This window comes from Silurus aristotelis (genome assembly GCF_946808225.1).
Source record: "Silurus aristotelis genome assembly, chromosome: 21".
In the NCBI taxonomy this organism is placed as follows: domain Eukaryota; kingdom Metazoa; phylum Chordata; class Actinopteri; order Siluriformes; family Siluridae; genus Silurus; species Silurus aristotelis.
The window spans coordinates 17,889,900-17,910,922 of record NC_139594.1 but is presented as its reverse complement, the minus strand read 5'-3'; the positions used below and the strand labels follow the sequence as shown (position 1 = coordinate 17,910,922).

Genomic DNA, 21,023 nt, shown 5'->3' with positions numbered 1-21,023 from the left:
ATCATTAATTCAAGTCGTACTTCGGGACAACTTTTTACCTCAGAAACGGGCAGACATCAGCTTTTCCCCCTATTTTTCATAAACAAACTCTGACATCCGGTCCACGGCATGAAAGGTAAACTAGAACAGAAATCACTCGCATGCATGACTTCGGAACTAACAACAAAAAAAAAAAAAGGTCATGCCATGTGTTTTCTAGAACACTTATTCTTCTGATCCTGACATGAACAAGGACTGGCTCGGTCTGTGCAAACTTTCAGAGTACAAATAAATAAAAAAACAACTAATAAATCAAGTGTACTCTGAGAGAACATTTTGATTTGTGATAGAAGAGTATCTGTGAGAGTGAAAGGGAAAGTTTATAGGACTGTGGTGAGACCTGAGATGTTGTATGGATTAGAGACAGTGGCATTGAGTAGAAGACAGGAGGTGGCGCTGGAGGTAGCAGGGCTGAAGATGTTGAGGTTTTCGGTTGGAGTGACGACGATGGACAGGATTAGAAATGAGTTTATTAGAGGGACAGCGCATGTAGGACGTTTTGGAGACAAGGTGAGGGGGGTGAGATTGAGATGGTTTGGATATGTGCAGAGGAGGGACATGGGGTGTATCAGTAGGAGAATGCTGAGGATGGAGCCACCAGGATTCAAGAGGAAGACCAAGGAGGAGGTTTATGGATGTGGTGAAGGAAGACATGCAGGTAGTTGGTTTGAAAGAGGCAGATGTGGAGGACAGGGGGGTATGGAGACGGATGATCCGCTGTGGCGCCCCTACTGGGAGCAGCCGAAAGAAGAAGAAGAAGACTCAGAAAGAACATTTACTGCATTCAGCAATTAATCAGTTGGTCTGTTGTGGGATAATTACCAGTGACATTATTGCAGTTCTGGGATTTGAACTGCTGATATGATGTCCAACATCTTCACTGCTGAGTTACTACAGCCCACGAGTTCTATTTCAGTCAACTTCACATACATTCACAGAACTCTGATGAGTGACTGACAAAGGAATTTATTACTACCACCACCACCACCACCACCACCACCACCACAATTAATATTACCACTAACAACTACGATTACAACTGTTAAATTCCACTAAGACAATCAATAATAATATTAATACTATTACTTCGACTACTAACAGTGCTATTAATAATACTACTATAATCTATAACTAACAAAAAAAACACTACAATAGATACTATTATACAACTACTACTATCAATATTTCCACAACCATTACTTCTATTGCTAGTAATATTACTACTACCACCATGACTACATCTACTACCACTACTATTATAACTATTAAATACTACTACTAATGATCAATACTATTATCCCTTTTACTATTACTCCTGCTAGAAGGGCTTCTGGTAATAATACTACTAATAAGTACTAAATAGTACTACTACTATTGTTGTAAGTGTGCGTGTGTTTGTTTTACATTTAATATTGAATTTTTGTAAGTTATGTTCTACTTTTTTCAGCATAATTTAACAAATGTCTTCATTCCTGAATTGTCAGGATTTTTCTACTGCTACTAATACTACCAAAAACACTCAATATCACTACTTGTACTACTGCTATCAATAGTATAGTACCACTACAACTATTATTATCACATTTTAACAATGCTATTGTACTACTGTCAATAATACTACAAATAAAACTAGTACTACAACTAGTAAATAGTGCTGCTGCTGTCAAGACTATCACTACAGTTGACAATAGTATTATCAAAATGATCACCACTACAACTACGGCTACCACTACCAAGACTACAACTGCTATCACTACTATAAACACCGATAAGCACTATCGTTAAAATTACTACTAATAAAACTCCTATTACCACTATTAAATAGTGCTACTGCAATCGATACTATCACTACTCTTAATATCACTACTGTTACTATTGCTATCAATAGTATTATCAAAGCTACTATCACTACAACTACTATCACTAATACTGTTAATAATACTATTAATAAAACTATCAAATCTATCACTATTGCTACCAATATTACCACTACTCTAAATATCAATACTGCTATCAAATATATGATTAAAAATTATTACTATCACAACTACTACTACTACTACTACTACTATCACAACAACTACTACTACTACTATTACTACCATCAACACAACTAATACTATTATTAATACTAACATCACTACAATTATCACTACTACCATTACTACTATTAACACTGCTATAAGTACTACTGTCAATAATACTACTAATTAAACGATCACAACTATTAAATAATACTACTGCTATCAATACTACCACTACTGCTATCATTTGTATTATTAAAACTACTATTATCACTAGTACTAGTACTTCTACTACTATTATTATGATTGTTTATTATGAACAATAAATACCACTTCTACTCCATCTACAATAATACTAATATTACAACTACTGAATACTACTATTAATACATTACTACCACTATTGTCACTACAACTAACACCAACACTACGAGTACAACAATGAAATACTTCTTATAATACTATTACTGTTATACGATCACTTCCACCATGACTACTGCAGATACCCAGATTTCTACTACTACTACTAAACATCTCTGTGATCAGCACATGAGGGTAATTCAGGAAGGCTAAAAGGTTAAAAAAGGTTCATCTCTTTGAAATTTTGGTTTAAAACAATTCCACGGTCCTGGATGATACTGCAAGTGAGCTATCTGTGGTGCTGCTGTTACTATAACTAGCAAAGACCTGACACACAAAATACTTCACCCTCGGCATCCAATACGTGTTAAGCAGGAATACCTTCCATAATCTAATAAAAAGGGAGGCAGGTGGAAACATTTCTCGTTCTCTCCCACATCCAAGGTCCTTAAAGCTACAGACACGCTTTAAATAGTCCAAATTATATAGTCAAGAGTCATAACTCCAGGAAATCATCATGATATCGTAACTCTCATGTAAGAGATCATCATATCATAATTTCATGAGACCTTATTAGCTTTATAACTTCACACGAGATCATGACACCATAACTTCATGAGAGCTCATCATGACGACTTAATGTCAAGAGATCATCATGATGTCAACTTTATGAAAGAGCATCATGACATCATTTAATGATGGATCATTATGACGTTTTAACTTCAGAAGAGATTATTATGACATCATAATTTAACGAGAGATCGTGGCATATTGATTTACTAATCATATCATAACCATGAGATCTTGACATCATCAGCTCATGAAAGATCATTATGACATCATAATGAGGTCATAAGTTCATGAAAGATCATGACAACATCAGGAGAGATAATTTTATTTTTTGGAAACAGATAATTGTGTAGGAGAACTGGATTAGTGTGTAGGAGAACTGGATTAGTGTGTAGGAGAAACGGATTAGTGTGTAGGAGAAACGGATTAGTGTGTAGGAGAAACGGATTAGTGTGTAGGAGAAACGGATTAGTGTGTAGGAGAAACGGATTAGTGTGTAGGAGAAACGGATTAGTGTGTAGGAGAAACGGATTAGTGTGTAGGAGAAACGGATTAGTGTGTAGGAGAAACGGATTAGTGTGTAGGAGAAACGGATTAGTGTGTAGGAGAAACGGATTAGTGTGTAGGAGAAACGGATTAGTGTGTAGGAGAAACGGATTAGTGTGTAGGAGAAACGGATTAGTGTGTAGGAGAAACGGATTAGTGTGTAGGAGAAACGGATTAGTGTGTAGGAGAAACGGATTAGTGTGTAGGAGAAACGGATTAGTGTGTAGGAGAAACGGAATAGTGTGTAGGAGAAACGGAATAGTGTGTAGGAGAAACGGAATAGTGTGTAGGAGAAACGGAATAGTGTGTAGGAGAAACGGAATAGTGTGTAGGAGAAACGGAATAGTGTGTAGGAGAAACGGAGAACTGGATTAGTGTGTAGGAGAACTGGATTAGTGTGTAGGAGAAACGGATTAGTGTGTAGGAGAAACGGATTAGTGTGTAGGAGAAACGGATTAGTGTGTAGGAGAAACGGATTAGTGTGTAGGAGAAACGGAATAGTGTGTAGGAGAAACGGATTAGTGTGTAGGAGAAACGGATTAGTGTGTAGGAGAAACGGATTAGTGTGTAGGAGAAACGGATTAGTGTGTAGGAGAAACGGATTAGTGTGTAGGAGAAACGGATTAGTGTGTAGGAGAAACGGATTAGTGTGTAGGAGAAACGGATTAGTGTGTAGGAGAAACGGATTAGTGTGTAGGAGAAACGGATTAGTGTGTAGGAGAAACGGATTAGTGTGTAGGAGAAACGGATTAGTGTGTAGGAGAAACGGATTAGTGTGTAGGAGAACTGGATTAGTGTGTAGGAGAAACGGATTAGTGTGTAGGAGAAACGGATTAGTGTGTAGGAGAAACGGATTAGTGTGTAGGAGAAACGGATTAGTGTGTAGGAGAACTGGATTAGTGTGTAGGAGAAACGGATTAGTGTGTAGGAGAAACGGATTAGTGTGTAGGAGAAACGGATTAGTGTGTAGGAGAAACGGATTAGTGTGTAGGAGAAACGGATTAGTGTGTAGGAGAAACGGATTAGTGTGTAGGAGAATGCAGAGTGCTGTATGATGGAGCACACTGATAAATCCACAAGCTCCAGAGATCAATCGAGGCGCATCTCTCTTGGGGCAGTGTGTAAGAGTGTGTAAGGCTGTGTGTATTTGTGTGTAGGTGCGTCATGAGCTCCGAAAGTCACGTGACATATAAAGCAGTACACAAGTGAAAAACTGCACCGAGCTGCCTGGAGATGCACAATAAACCCTCATTAGACCCACAGCACTGAGACTCGCTCACGAGTGTGTGTGTGTGTGTGTGTGTGTGTGTGTGTGTGTGGACGACGACTTTATATAGATCCCAGGCTATCCAGCAGCTCATTATCTAGAAACACCAACAGGACAACACCAAGAGCAGGCAGTGAGGGGAGGCACAGCGAGGGGTGATTATAGGGAATCGATGGGTGAAAGGCCGAGGCATTAATTAGTGTGTGTGTGTGTGTGTGTGTGTGTGTGTGTGTGTGTGTGTGTGTGTGTGTGTGACTGGAGAACGAAGGGCCGAGGAAATGGGAAACTTTGCATGACGGACGCACTGCCCTACTGCTAATGTAGCTTTTAGCGCTCCAAAGAAAGTGATGAAAGCTACTGTGAGGATGATCTGTGAACTGACCAAACCATGGGATATTAACAAAGAGTCTAAAACACAGGCTTCCATAGAATATTGTGTGAGAGCCTAATCGCCATAGCGACGATTTAGAGTTCAACAAACGAGATTCCAGTTTCCTTCCTTTCCACGTGTCCTCACAGGGGACAAGGTAAAAAGGAAGGAAACAAAGGAACAGACCGGTCCATCCGGTGTTCGATCGGCTCTTAAATATGAGTTTAAAGCATTTTGAACAATAAATAAACAGATTGAAAGATTTACCTGGACGTTGACATCCTCCTTTTTGAATATGAGAGCACGAACTTCATCAGGATCCACATTAAAGATGGCTTTCAACAATGAAGGCTGTGGACAGACACAGTATTTATGGTTATTAGATGTTTGCAATTATATCTCGTTTTGCTCGTCATGATCCGCTGAGATCAGCTCACCATCCTTACGATCATAACATTTTTGGTTGAAAATAAGGAGGAAAAAAAAAAGAATTGATATCGAATGACGCCGTCTGGAAGCGCCGCAGCCTCCTTCCATCCAGCTCTAATGCTCTTGAGCACGTTTGACTTACAAATATACAGTGGTGTGAAATAGTGAAACCTTCATTTAAAAACTGCATGTTGTGTTCACTTGTGATATCTTTTACTAATATTTAAATTAGTTTGATGATCTGTAACATTAAAGTGTGACAAACATGCAAAAAAAAATTTTTTAAATAAAAACAGTAAGGGGGCAAACACTTTTTCACACATACATAGTGCATTCGGAAAGTATTCAAAAAAACTTCACATTTTCCACATTTCCAGCTTAATTTCAAAATGGATTCATTATTTTCCTCAAAATTCTACAAACAAACCCACATAATGACAACGTGAAAGTAGTTTGTTTAAAATCTTTTTAAAATTTATTAACAATTAAAACTAAATTAAAATCATGTACAGTATTCACAGCCTTTACTATGAGCTCAGGTGCACCCTGTTTCCACTGATCATCCTTGAGATGTTTCTACAACTTGATTGGAGTCCACCTGTGCTAAGTTCTGTTGATTGGACATGATTTGGAAAGAAACACACCTGCCTATATGAGGTCCCACAGTAAACAGTGCATGTCAAAGCTCAAACCAAGCCATGAAGTTCAAGGAATTGTCTGAAGACCTCAGAGACAGGATTGTATCAAGGCACAGATCTGGGGAAGGTGTCAGAAAAATAGCGATCAGGAGAGAAGGCCTGAATGCTAAGCGTCATGTCTGGAGGAAACCAGGCACCACTTATCACCTGACCAATACCATCTCTACAGTGAAGCATGGTGGTGGCAGCATCATGCTGTGGGGATGTTTTTCAGCAGCAGGAACTGGGAGACTGGTCAGGATTGAGGGAAAGATGAATGCAGCAATGTACAGAGACGTTCATCTTCCAACAACATCTTTCCAACAACTTTAAGCTCACAGCCAAGATAAGAAGTGGCGGCTACAGAACAACTCTGAAAATGTCCTTGAGTGGACCAGCCAGAACCCAGACATGAAACTGATTGGACATCTCTTAAGAGATTTGAAAATGGCTGTGCACCGACGCTCCTCTGCAGAGAAGAATGGGAGAAACTGCCCAAAAATAGGTGCCAAGCTTGTAGCATCAAACTCAAAAACACTCAAAGCTAAAACTGTTGCCAAAGAAGCATCAACAAAGTATTGAGTTAAGTCTGTGAATACTTATGTACATGTGATTTTTTTTATTTTATAAAAAAAAAAAAAATTGCAATGATTTCAAACACTTCTTTCATGTTGTCTTTTTTGGGGTTTGTTTGTAGAATTTTAGGGAAAATAATGGATTTAATTCATTTCGGAATAAAACTAACAAAATGTAGGAAAAGTGAAGCGCTGTGAAAAATTTCCAGATGCACTGTGTGTGTGTGTGTGTGTGTGTGTGTGTGTGTATATATATATATCACACAGTACAGACCAAAAGTTTGGACACACCTTCTCATTCAAAGAGTTTTCTTTATTTTCATGACTATGAAAATTGTAGATTCACACTGAAGGCATCAAAACTATGAATGAACACATGTGGAATTATATATGGAATTATATACATAACAAAAAAGTGTGAAACAACTGAAAAATGTCATATTGTAGGTTCTTCAAAGTAGCCACCTTTTGCTTTGATTACTGCTTTGCACACTCTTGGCATTCTCTTGATGAGCTTCAAGAGGTAGTCACCTGAAATGGTCTTCCAACAGTCTTGAAGGAGTTACCCGAGAGATGCTAGGCACTTGTTGGCCCTTTTGCCTTCACTCTGCGGTCCAGCTCACCCCTAAACCATCTCGATTGGGTTCAGGTCCGGTGACTGTGGAGGCCAGGTCATCTGGTGCAGCACCCCATCACTCTCCTTCTTGGTCAAATAGCCCTTGATGCCTTCAGTGTGACTCTACAATTTACATAGTCATGAAAATAAAGAAAACTCTTTGAATGAGAAGGTGTGTCCAAACTTTTGGTCTGTACTGTGTATATATATATATATATATATAAAACCCACAGTGCATCTGGAAATTACATATATATTTTTATTACCACTGGAACATCACTGGAACACGTCTATAGATTTAACACTATTATTTAGTGTGTATTTTGCCCCCTAAGGGCCACTATCCAAATTATTTTCACATAAATAAACGTTTCTTTGGTAGAGGAGGTAACAAAAAGACCAGGTTATGGTGATAATAGAGCGAGAGACAGACTACTGACAGACCCTTGAAGACCCTTACTGTAGAACCATCTAAAAAAATCGGACTGATTTTTCCCAACCTGCCACTGCCAGCAAGCAGCTCCTGACCTCACAGCTGAGAACATATTAAAGAGTAGAAATGCTCGTTTTCCAGTTTTAAACCACTTAAATACACAAACTGTATTAGAAACACAAATAACACACCATCATCATCATCACCATCAGGGAATCCTCTTATCCCAGTCCCAAACTCCTTCCACCCAGGAAAAAGAACATTCACACCAGACAACTTGTTCCCAAAACCATTTCCTCACAATGTTCGACTCTGATGTTTCCTGTAATCAGCAGATCAGTTTATATTCCAGCGTATCTTTATATACCTGTATAATATCTCTGTATTACCCAGAAATAATCTGGATTCTGATGTATATACGATTATACACAACAAAATTTTCACCTGCCACTGCTACCAAGCAGCTCCTGACTGCGAAATGACAAAATATTATATATTATATACTTTTTGTTGAATGCTGTTTCGAAGCTGCTTTTCGTGTTGACGTCCATGCACTGAAGTACTGACATACTGCATCTGAGACAACTCGGTCTTAACGCACTCCCCAAAGTGTACCTCGTGCTAGCCGATTAGCGCTAATGCATACATATTCTAACCGCAAGCAGGAATTAATGGTATGTCCGGATGTCCACATGCAGTATATCACTAATATGGATGTTTTACAGCATGGACTACTGAGATATGTTTGGTTCAGGTTTGTCCTCTAACTGAGTCGTCAGCTCGAGTGCATAAATTATACATGAGCGGTAAAAAGCGCTGCATCGTCGTTATCCCGGGCGGCGAACGCTGACGTTTCACGACCTCTGGAGAACTCCTGTAAATGGTTTGAGTTACGGTCCATCACGGAGCAACCATAAAAAAAAAATAAAAAAATTTTGAGATGACATTATACGTCTGTATCTACAGCCACGGCAGATTCTAGTCTCTCTGTACACATTTCCTGTACGGTTTTGTTGTTTCCTGCTCACTTTTAGTGGCATAAATTAAAAATTTAACTAAATGAAGGATATTCCAGAGGAAAGATGATTAGCAAAAGGAAAAACCTGCGATATAAACGCTATAAATACTTTTGTTACATAAAAACTAAACAAGCTACTTCAGATGTGCCTTTACCAAAATGCCTGCCACTGCCAACAAGCAGTTCCTGACCATGTAGATAAGAAAATGAATGCAGTTTAATTCTAAACAGTTTTCTCTGTATATACAGTGTTCTCTCTGAGCTCGGTGGGAAATAAGCCACGGACTCCTTAAGAATTTGACAGCGTCTCTCCATTTCTGTACTGTTTATATTCCCTGCCTTGCGTAAAAAGACATTTTTTGCAGACACAGCAGGGTATAAACAGACAAATCAGAATGAATAAATAAATAAACACAGAACAGATGAACACAATCAGACAACAAACCAATTACAGAACAGACACAGAGACAGGACTAGAACCAGGACCAAAATAGACACGTCGCACGTGGTGGGCATCGCCATGGGAACCGCTATACGAATGACACGAGCATATTAGTGCTGTAACATGATTATCTAGCGAAACCAGATACAGCATAACCACGCTAAAAAAACTGGAATAACGACCAGCTACTACGTCCCTGATGTACACAAATTCGACTAATTTCTAGTAATAGACTGTAGTGTTCAAAATTTATTGTTCTAGATTGATTCGTTCATAATTTATACCATAAATTTAACATAATTTATAAGTAATTGATTTTTAAATGCGAGCCAAATCTTTACAAAATTATTTGTGGTGTATTATAATCCCATTAAATACCTTAGATTAAATTAGATTAGATTTAGACTGACAATCATTTAATTAAGGACCATCATAAATGTACAACATTGTACACACTGACACACACACACACACACACACACACACACACACACACACACACACACACACACACACACACACACACGAAAATTTACATAAAATAAATAACAATAAAATGTCCTAATGCCGTTTCTTTCTTTCCTTCGGTCTCTGAACAGAAAGTGAATCAACCTGACAACAAGGTGTGGAAAAACCTCACACACCTCGAACTGCTGCAAACCAGGTGCAGAGACGTGCTTGTTTACACACACACACACACACACACACACACACACACACACACACACACAGAGGAAAATCACAGCTGCTCCAAGTCTGGAAATAGCACACAGCAGCAGAGCCATAAAAAAAAGTATTCTGTGTGTGTGTGTGTGTGTGTGTGTGTGTGTGTGTGTGTGTGTGTGTGTGTGTGTAGGCAAGACCAGGTTTAAACACAGACGTTCCGTGTTTTCCAGGGAATGAGGTTTATAACAGGAAATCCTGAGAGTGATTGAACAACACAAGGTTCTTGTGCTTTACTATTGTCTCTGTGTGTCCTCATAAAGCAGGACCTCAGAACAGCAACTTCAGCGTGTCCACACACTGTCATGGCTGAGGTGGTAGCTTAGTGATTAAAAGTGTTGAAGGTCGTGAGTTTAAATCCCAGTCGCACCAATTTGCCACACGCTTCCTGGGCCCACGGCCCCCTAAGGCCCCATAGCTGTAAAATGTTATGACGTTGATGACGTCCTATAAAAGAGCCTGGGGTGTGTGTCGCTTGGAAACTGGGGGAGGTCAAGTTTATTTCTATAGCGCTTTACACAATGGACATTGTCTCAAAGCAGCTTTACAGAATTAAAAAATTAAGGTCAATGAAAAATCGAAGAAAGACACCTTCCGACCCAATCAGAATGGAGAATTCAAGTGCACTTTGATGTTTTAAAAAAATAATTTGAATGAAAGATTTAAATAATGAAACATTTAAATTTTAAATCTGTAGATTAATCAATTATCAAAATAATCGTTAGTTGCAGCCCTGATTGAAATCGCTTCCTTGTAGAACCGGTATTCTGTGTGGCTTCTCATTGGCCGTGAAACACACACACACACACACACACACACACACACACACACACACACACACACACACACACACACACACACGCGTGTTTAACTATTGCAAATATCTGGATTGTTGCAGTGTCAGGATTCCGAAAGGTTACGCAGGACCTGAGTGCACGATATCATCGCTTTGTATGCTAGCCTGATACCGCCTTTTGATCACGCTGCAAAAAAAAAAAAAAAAAAAAGAACTCAGGAGAAGAAACAGCAATGCAGTAATGAATGGTGTGTGCCCCCCCCCCCCATCCCTCTTTCTCTCTCTCTCTTCTCACACGCATCAATTCAAATGATTAAGCGGAAAATAAAGAATAAACAACTACAATGCAAATTCTTCGTTTTATCCCGTCCTGTCGTCCTCACCTTCTCGTCCTCAGCGTCGGACGGGGAATGCTGGGAAACGTGGTCCTGCGCTGTTTTGGAATGCAGAGGGGAGGGCTCGTCGTCCTCTACCTCCTCCAGGACGACGATACACACGCGACTCATTCGCTCAGACCTCATCGGTGCTTAGAAAAGAAAAAAAAAAAACACGCAACACCCCCCCATCCACCTCGTCGTCCTCGTCCTCATCCACTCTGATCAAAGCCCTCAGGTCACTCCAGAGTGCAGAAGCAGCGATCCGGTATCCGACTGCGTTTCTGGAAAAGCCGCGAGCGTCCTGTCGTCATCTCTCGCTGACGCGCATGCTGGTGCCGAGCGGAGATCCGGGGATTCCTCGGCGCTAAAGCAGCGATCTGGGATGCCTGGAGGTCACGGCGCGATCCCTGGATCGTAAAAAGCCTTGTTTAGATCTGCGCTGGGGCTCGACACTGCTGATTAGCAGGAACAAAGCTGAGCTGCGGGATCTCTCCGTCCTCCTGCCTCCCTCTCTCTCTTTCTCTCTGTCCATTCATGCCGCATGGCAGCCTGCTGAAACCAGCGTTTTTTTTTTTTTGTTGTTTTTTTCCCCCAGCTCCAGCCCCCACTGCGACTCCGCCGTACCAGAGACAGAAAGAATAAAGGAGAGAATGAAAAAGAAAATGAAAGAGGAGGTTGGACGTAAAAAAAAGAAAAAAAAAGGCCACTAAGAACCAAACCTAAAAACAGAAAATAGCAGCAGGTAAGGATGGAGTGAGAGGGGGAGGAAGAAAAAAGAGGGAGAGGAATTGAAAAGAAGAGAGTGAGACGCAGAGAGAGAGAGAGAGAGAGAGAGAGAGAGAGAGAGAGAGAGAGAGAGAGAGAGAGAGAGAGAAGAAAGAAAGATTGAGAGTGTGACCCAGACGTGCAGACGAAACCGCCTCTGCACCTCGGGTTATTCTGTTAATGAATGGCAGGAGGAGGTGCAGCGAGTCGTCCCAGGAAGACACGAGGACGGCGGTGAAACGTGAGAGGGGATAGGAAAAGACAGGTTTAACGGGGGATATATGGCAGCTATGTGCATGGCTCAAAGGTTCTGTTGGGGGAGGGGGGGGGGGGCCTTGGGTTCGACAGGAAGACGACAAAGTCAGCACTTTTCACCTTCAAACTTCACCTTCATTTGCCCCCGAAATCAAACCTTTTCCTTTCACAGGAAAGCAACAAACACTCACACGTTCACTCAGATACAGTGGACACTTTTTTGGCCTTCAGCATCAGAATCATCAAGATCTCATTGGTTACTTGGTTCACTGACGAATACTGTCACAAGACCATTTTTTGGAGGTCGCTGGACGGAAAACACAGTCCAGTCAGGTTTTAGGTGAGAAGGAGGTTCGCAGCAGTCAATCAATAAGCTCGCTTGAAAATAACGTCACGAACGGTTCGATATGTGTGTGTGTGTGTGTGTGTGTGTGTGTGTGTACTGTAAATTTACTCGCAGACAGACAGAGCTTTGTGTTTTATAAGAAAGGACGGGGCACTGGTTAGTACTCTGGTGTACACACACACACACACACACACACACACACACACACACACACACACACACACACACACACACACACACACACACTCTCTCTCTCTCTGGATGTTCAGAAGGCTCCTCTGTGTCTCTGCTGAATCATTCTCCACTCAACAGCTCAAATAGAAAGTGAAAAGGATCATCATTTGATGAACATGAACATGGTGAACATGTGCCTGTAAATCGTTTTATTTAATTTTAGTTGCCATTGTTGCTTTTGTGCAAAAGAAACATAAGTTTATTTGTTTTTAGTAACTTATTTCAATAATATTTTTCCGCCCGCGTTCACTCGTCAACTCTTGTCCCGCGACGCACTCGCTTGGAGTAGGACTTCTGAGGGCCTTTTTTTTTTTAGCTGAGTCCTTGACAGACCTCATATTTCCTCACAAACCTCCATCTATTATTACAGAAAAATATACAAAATATCCACTTATAGATACAACTTTACTGTCACTGTACAGTACGGATACACATCCATCCATCCATCCATCCATCCATCCTCCAATTCATCCATCCAGTCACTCACATCCATCCTCCAATTCATCCATCCAGTCACTCACATCCATCCATCCTCCAATTCATCCATCCAGTCACTCACATCCATCCATCCATCCATCCATCCATCCATCCATCCATCCATCCATCCATCCAGTCACTTACAACCATCCATCCATCCATCCATCCATCCATCCATCCAGTCACTTACAACCATCCATCCATCCATCCATCCATCCATCCAGTCACTTACTACCATCTATCCATCCTCCAATCCATCCAGTCACTTATATCCACCCTCCAATCCCTCCAGTTAAAACCACCCATCCTCCAATCCATCCATCCACTTACAACCATCCATTCATCCATCCTCCAATCCATCCAGTCACTTATATCCATCCTCCATACCATCCAGGTACTCACATCCATCCATCCTCCAATCCATCCATACCATCCAGTCACTTATATCCATCGTCCAATCCATCCAGTTACTCACATCCATCCATCCATCCATCCATCCGTCCATCCATCCATCCATCCATCCATCCATCCATCCATTGCGTCCATCCTCCAATCCATCCAGTCACATATATTCATCCTCCATTCCATCCAGTTACTCACATCCATTAATCCATCCATTCATCCTCCAATCCATCCATCCAGTCACTTACAACCATCCAGCCAACCTCAAATCCATCCTGTCACTTACATCAATTCTCTATCCTCTAATCCATCCAGTTAAAACCATCCATCCAGTCACTTACATCCATCCATCCTGTCACTTACATCCATCCATCCAGTCACTTTTATCCATCCATCCATCCATCCATCCATCCATCCATCCATCCATCCATCCATCCATCCATCCATCCACCCATCCATCCAGTCACTTTCAACCATCCATCCATCCTCCAATTCATCCATCCAGTCACTCACATCCATCCATCCTCCAATTCATCCATCCATCCAGTCACTTTCAATTATCCATCCATCCATCCCCTTACAATAATCCACTCCAGCAGCATGAAGCATCAGACGCTCCATAACTAAGAACTACAAAAAACAACGGCTATTTTTTATTGTAACCACCAGGCGAAGAAATTCAGGAACGTGTTTGCACATGATGTGTGGGAGAAAGAAACAAAGAGAAAAACCATTAGAGCTTCACAGACTGTGCTCCAGGAGATGCGTATGAAGCTAATTGCTTTCATATGAGCAAAGGAGAATGCCTGGAGGAACATTCTCCACTCACCGCAGTCCGTGTGAAGCCAGCAAGCTCTTTTCCACATGTCATAAACAGATCTGCATGAGCTCAGAGGAGGAAGCAGTCTGGATCTCTGGATGTGAGCAGAAACTGATACATAATACATCCATCAACCCATTCAATTACTTCCATCCATCCATCCATCCATCCATCCAATTACTTACATCCATCCATCTGTCACTTACAACCATCCATCTCTCCATCTACAACCATTAATACACCCATCCATCCACTTATAACCAATTATACATACATCCATCCATCCATCCATCCATTCCCTTACAGTCATCCAGCCATCCATCTAGTCACTCACAACCAAACATTCTTCCATCCATCCATCCATCCATCCAATTCCTTACTATCATCCATCCATCCATCTGTCACTTACAACCACACATTCTTCCATCCATCCATCCATCCATCCATCCATCCATCCAGTCACTTACAACTGAACATTCTTCCATCCATCCATCCATCCATCCATCCATCCATCCCCTTACAATCATCCATTCATCCATTCAGTCCCTTACAACCACACATTCTTCCATCCATCCATTCATCCATCTAGTCACTTACAACCGAACATTCTTTCATCCATCCATCCAATCCCTTACAATCATCCATTCAGTCACTTACAACCACACATTCTTCCATCCATCCATCTATCCATCCATCCATCTAGTCACTTACAACCGAACATTCTTTCATCCATCCATCCAATCCCTTACAATCATCCATCCATCCAATCACTTACAACCAAACATTCTTCCATCCATCCAATTACTTATATCTATCCATCCATCACTAACAACCATCCATCCATCTTACACCACTGATATCTATCAATCCATCCATCCACCCATCCAGTCACTTACAACCAGTGATCCATCCATCCATCCATCTATCTGTCTGTCTTGTTAATTACAACCAATAATCCATCCATCGATCTATCTATGCATCTATCCATCCAGTTCCTCAACCATCCATTCATCCATCTGTTTAATCACTTACAACTATCCATCTAACCATCCATCAATCTATCCATCCATCCGGTCACTAACAACCATCCATCCACCCATCTCCTCACTTACATCCATTTATCCATCCATCTGTCCGGTGACTTCTGAGAGACACTGCCACTCTGAGAGGCTCTTTTTTTACACAATCATGTTGCCAATTGACCTAATAAGTTGCAAATTAGTCCTTCAGCTGTTCCTTATATGTATTTAACTTTTCCGGCCTCTTATTGCTACCTGTCCCAACATTTTAGAAATTTTTGTTCTCATGAAATCCACAATGAGCCAATATTTGGCATGACATTTCAAAATGTCTCACTTTCAACATTTGATATGTTTCTATATTCTATTGTGAATGAAATATAAGTTTATGAGATTTGTAAATTATTGCATTCCTTTTTTATTCACAATTTGTACAGTGTCCCAACTTTTTTGGAATTAGGTTTGTAATTTTGTCCATATAGTTTGTATGTATGTGTGTGTGTATATATATAATTCTGCTAATATAAAAACACTCATGTTGGTACAAGGCCTGCTTTTCAATATGACAGCTCGGTTCACACCAGCAGGTGGAAACAAAAACAAAAAACGAGCAAAACCCTGCCTTATAGAGCAGCGGAGAGGGAAGCGTTTGTTTATTTCCAACCTCCAAACTTAGATGAATTATTCTTAGCATCCAGTGAGATCAGTATCATAGTAACAGAGATACGTATCTGAGCTTTTAGGAACTAATGATCTGAGGGAGAAACTGCTGAGGGGAAAAAATAAACCCAAGAGGAATCAGGTGTGAAGAAGCTGTTTGAGATGAACACCAAAAGTTCACACTGTTGTTTGCCCTACTGCAGCCTTGCATCGATCTACATATCATCACCTGGCTGAGAACGTTTTCATACAGGTTCCTGAGCCCGTTCCTCTCCCTCCCATTGTCCTCAGGCCCCCTCTAGAGGAGAAGCAGCACATTGCTTCGGTGGAAGAAGGTTTCTCCTGTCAGATCAGGTTTCTAGTAAGATAAAGATCTCTGTGCTTTGAGGAAGTGATGCTACAGTGACCCCCTGACATCTATAGTTTTTGGCACACACTGAGTTACACTCTAAACCCTCTACTTTGCAGAAGAGCAGCTCCGAATGTAGGTTTATCTGAAGGCCCTTGTTTGAAAACCTGTTTGGAGGATGTTCTGTGTGCGCAGGCATACAATAAAATATAATATGTGTGAATGTAAGATATGTGAGGAGACGTTCACTGTGTCAGAGGGAAAATAATTCACAGAGAAAGTTCTTCTGGTTCTTTGTAGATTGTAAAAGATTGAGACATGGCGTGTGTGTGTTGAAGCAGTGTTACGTTGTGGTTGCATGGCCACAAAGAGCAGCGTAGGCTCACGTTGCAGGAGGCCCGAGTCTCACAAACAGGAGAGGACTTTCACTTACTTTTATTTTGGCAACATGATGAGGAGAACTACATCACACACATGAGGAGAAAGTGCGGGGGGACTGGTGAAGGACAGGAGAACGAGTCATGTGTCTAAATGTGCATTTAACTGTGTAAGCCTCCTCTGCCAAGTCGCTCAAGTTCCTCATACTTCAACTACCAATCATTTCATAAAGGACATGGAGACAGAAATAGCTTCTAATGTCATGTCAGGTTTATGAACCCAATGTGTGTGTGTGTGTGTGTGTGTGTGTGTGTGTGTGTGTGTGTGTGTGTGTGTGTATATACATAAATGATATATGGTCCTAGATGATTCCAATGAAATGGTTTGTTTGAAATCTAATTCATTAGAAATGAAAAAAATAAAATAAAAAAATAATTTACTCAATACTTTGTTGAAACTCCTTTGGCACCATTTTCAATTTTTTAATTTGATATTACAAGCTTGGCACCAATTTTTGGGCAGTTTCTCCCATTTTTCTCTGCAGGATCTCTCGAGCTCCATCAGGTTGGATGGGGAGCGTCGGTGCACAGCCATTTTCAGATCTCTGTCCAGAGCTGTTCAATCAGGTTCAAGTCTGGTCTCTGGCTGGTCCACTCGAGGACATCCACAGAGTCGTCCTGTAGCTTAAAGTCGTTGTTCTGTTGGAAGATGAACCATCGCCCCAGTCTGAGGTCCAGGGCGCTCTGGAGCAGGTTTTCATCAAGGATGTCCCTGCACTTTGCTGCATTTATATCTTTCCCTCAATCCTGACCAGTCTTCCAATCCCTGCTGCTAAAAAACCTCCCCACAGCATGATACTGCCACCACCATGCTTCACTGTAGAGGTGGTATTGGCCAGGTGATGAGCGGTGCCTGGTGTCCTCCAGACATGATGCTTAGCATTCATGCCAAAGAGTTTAAATTTTGTTCCTCATAATCTGAGAGTCCTTCAGGTGCCTTTTGGCAAACTCCAGGTGGGCTGTCATGTGCCTTTTACTGAGGAGTGGCTTCTGTTTGGCCACTTTACCATATAGACCTGATTGTTGGAGTGCAGCAGAGATGGTTGTTCTTCTGGAAGGTTCATCAATTCACTCACTTCCTCCCATCCCTCCATTCATCAATTCACTCACTTCCTCCCATTCCACCATTCATCAATTCACTCACTTCCTCCCATCCCTCAATTCATTCACTCACGTTGTCCTTAACGTGAACAAGACAAAAACATGAACATGATGAATAGGACATGTGGCTTTGCCTGGTTACACCACGTACAGCTGTTATCACTGAGGGTGTACTCACTTTTGTTGCCAGTTAGACAATAATGTCTTATTTTTAGAGGACAGTAAATCTGTACTGTATACAAACTGCACATTAACTACTCTATAATATATCCATGTTTCAGTTCTATATCTTCTGCTTTTAGAAGATAAACTATAATGATTGCTGAAATGTGAAGGGTGTACTTACTTTTGTGAGATACTGTATAATTATAATTTTATATATATATAAAATTAATGAACCAAGTAAAAGGACAGAGTGACAGTAAGTGCATGTCGAGACAAAGCAGAGACGAAAAGCAGACCTGCACGTCTGTATTGAGTAGAGAAAAGCAGACGAGTAAGCGTCCAACACGCCATCAGGAGGACCAGCTGCTCCTGCACACGAAGTCCAAACACAAACCACACACACGCTGTGCTGCTTTACACACACTCCCCTCATCTACACGTACGTGTGTGTGTGTGTGTGTGTGTGTGTGTGTGTGTGTGTGTTAAGGGGGACACACCAGGCAGAACCCTGAGCTCCATCAGTTGAACTCTAAACCCATTAACTAATTTTCTCCCATCCCTCAATTCATCAATTCACTTACTTCCTCCCATCCCTCCATTCATCAATTCACTCACTTCCTCCCATTCCTCCATTCATCCATTAACTCACTTCCTCCCATCCCTCAATTCATCAATTCACTCACTTCCTCCCATCCCTCAATTCATCAATTCACTCACTTCCTCCCATTCCTCCATTCATCAATTCACTCACTTCCTCCCATTCCTCCATTCATCCATTAACTCAATTCCTCCCATCCCTCAATTTATCAATTCACTTACTTCCTCCCATCCCTCCATTCATCCATTAACTCACTTCCTCCCATCCCTCAATTCATCAATTCACTCACTTCCTCCCATCCCTCAATTCATCAATTCACTCACTTCCTCCCATTCCTCCATTCATCAATTCACTCACTTCCTCCCATTCCTCCATTAACTCACTTCCTTCCATCCCTCAATTCACTCACTTCCTCCCATTCCTCCATTCATCAATTCACTCACTTCCTCCCATCCCTCAATTCATTCACTCACGTTGTCCTATCATCCATTCACTCACTTTCCCCTATCCCTCCATTCATCCTTCAACTCACTTCCTCCCATCCCTCCATTTATCCAATCACTCACTTCCTCCCATTCCTCCATTAACTCAATTCCTCCCATCCCTCCATTCATCCATTAACTCACCTCCTCCCATCCCTCCATTCACTCACTTCCTCCCATCCCTCCATTTATTCATCCATTTACTCATTTACTCACTTTTTCCTATTACCCATTCACTCACTTTCTCCTATCCCTCCATTCATCCATTCACTCACTTTCTCCTATCCCTCCATTCATCCAATAACTCACTTTCTCCTATCCCTCCATTCATCCAATAACTCACTTTCTCCTATCCCTCCATTCATCCAATAACTCACTTTCTCCTATCCCTCCATTCATCCAATCACTCACTTTCTCCTATCCCTCCATTTATCCATTCACTCACTTCCTCCTATCCCCCATTCATCCATTTACTCACTTCCTCCTATCCCCCCATTCATCCATTCACTCACTTCCTCCTATCCCTCCATTCATCCAGTCACCTGCATCCATCCATGTATCCACTTTCATCCACCCTCCTATCCATCCAATTACTTCTGTCTATACCTCCATTCATCCAGCCACATCCCTCCTTCCATCTTTCCGTCCATCAATTCAATCAATTTATTCATCCAGTCACATCCCTTTATCCATCTGTCCATCCATCAATCCATTCACATCTTTCCATCCACCACATCATATGCCTATATCCACCCAATCACATCCCTCTAATAATCCGGTTACTTCCATCCATTCATATCCCTTCATCCATCCATCCATCCATCCATCCAATCACATCCGACCACCCATCCAGTAACATCCCTTCAGTTATTTTTATTTTTCCATCCATCCATCCAGTACTTCATTTCATCCCTCCATCCATCCACATCTCTCGGTCCTTTTATCTAATCACTTCCATCCATCCCTCCATCTATTCACTGTAAATACAGTGAGATCAGGTTTAACCCCGAGTTACTGATTGATAGATTATGAGTTTGATGTGTGATACTGATAAAACCAGCCTGGTGCTCCTGCTAAAACAGTCACACAGAGAACTGTGTGTTTAGCTGCAAGTTAGTATGATGAAAGATCTCACTAATATTGATCAGTGTATAAATGACATTCAGACCATACCGCATACCGTGTATAAAGTGTTCTGTGAGGAAATAACGTGTATTTCATTACATATAGTGCATTATATTTATTTCATTATAAGCATTATAAGCTAAACCAGCTCACTTCACCTCGTTAGCTAGTTTTTATTCCCACCCGAATTACGACCAATCCCGCCCATCCGTTCTGATTGGCCAGGACTTATCGTCGCGTCCTTCTATTCGTTGAAAGTACTCAGAAATTGACCAATAACAGAGAAGCACTCGATTTGACACGTTATACGGGCGGAGAACAAAATATCCCTACGAGTACCAGTAGCGGGTTTGAGTACCGATAATGAGCGCTCGTACCTGCTCTCGGATTCGGAGAACCGCCATGTTTCTGGCTGGGCGCTGGATTTCATGCGTCCAGGTACGGAGCCGGACCTACACCCGGGAGCTCGTTCAGGAGGTAGACAGGTTTGTTGCTGCTCCCCCCGGAGCGCTTCCCACACACGATC

At 41.3% G+C, this 21,023-nt stretch overlaps 1 protein-coding gene across 2 annotated transcripts in view; it reads right to left on the bottom strand.

The window, feature by feature from the left end:
- ankrd28a (ankyrin repeat domain 28a) overlaps positions 1 to 21,023 on the bottom strand; it is a 37,957-nt gene that overhangs the window by 16,802 nt on the left and 132 nt on the right. The window contains exons 1-2 of one of the 2 annotated variants that reach the window (XM_083523548.1): positions 20,875 to 21,023; positions 5,444 to 5,527 (exon numbers count right to left, since the gene is read on the bottom strand). The exon at positions 20,875 to 21,023 is cut by the window's right edge and continues 132 nt beyond it. In XM_083523548.1, coding sequence (XP_083379674.1) covers positions 5,444 to 5,527; positions 20,875 to 20,901 — 111 coding nt within the window. In that variant the 5' untranslated portion in view covers positions 20,902 to 21,023. Of the gene's footprint in view, positions 1 to 5,443; positions 5,528 to 11,268; positions 12,325 to 20,874 lie in introns of those variants that run through there. The other variant, XM_083523547.1, reaches the window with a different exon arrangement.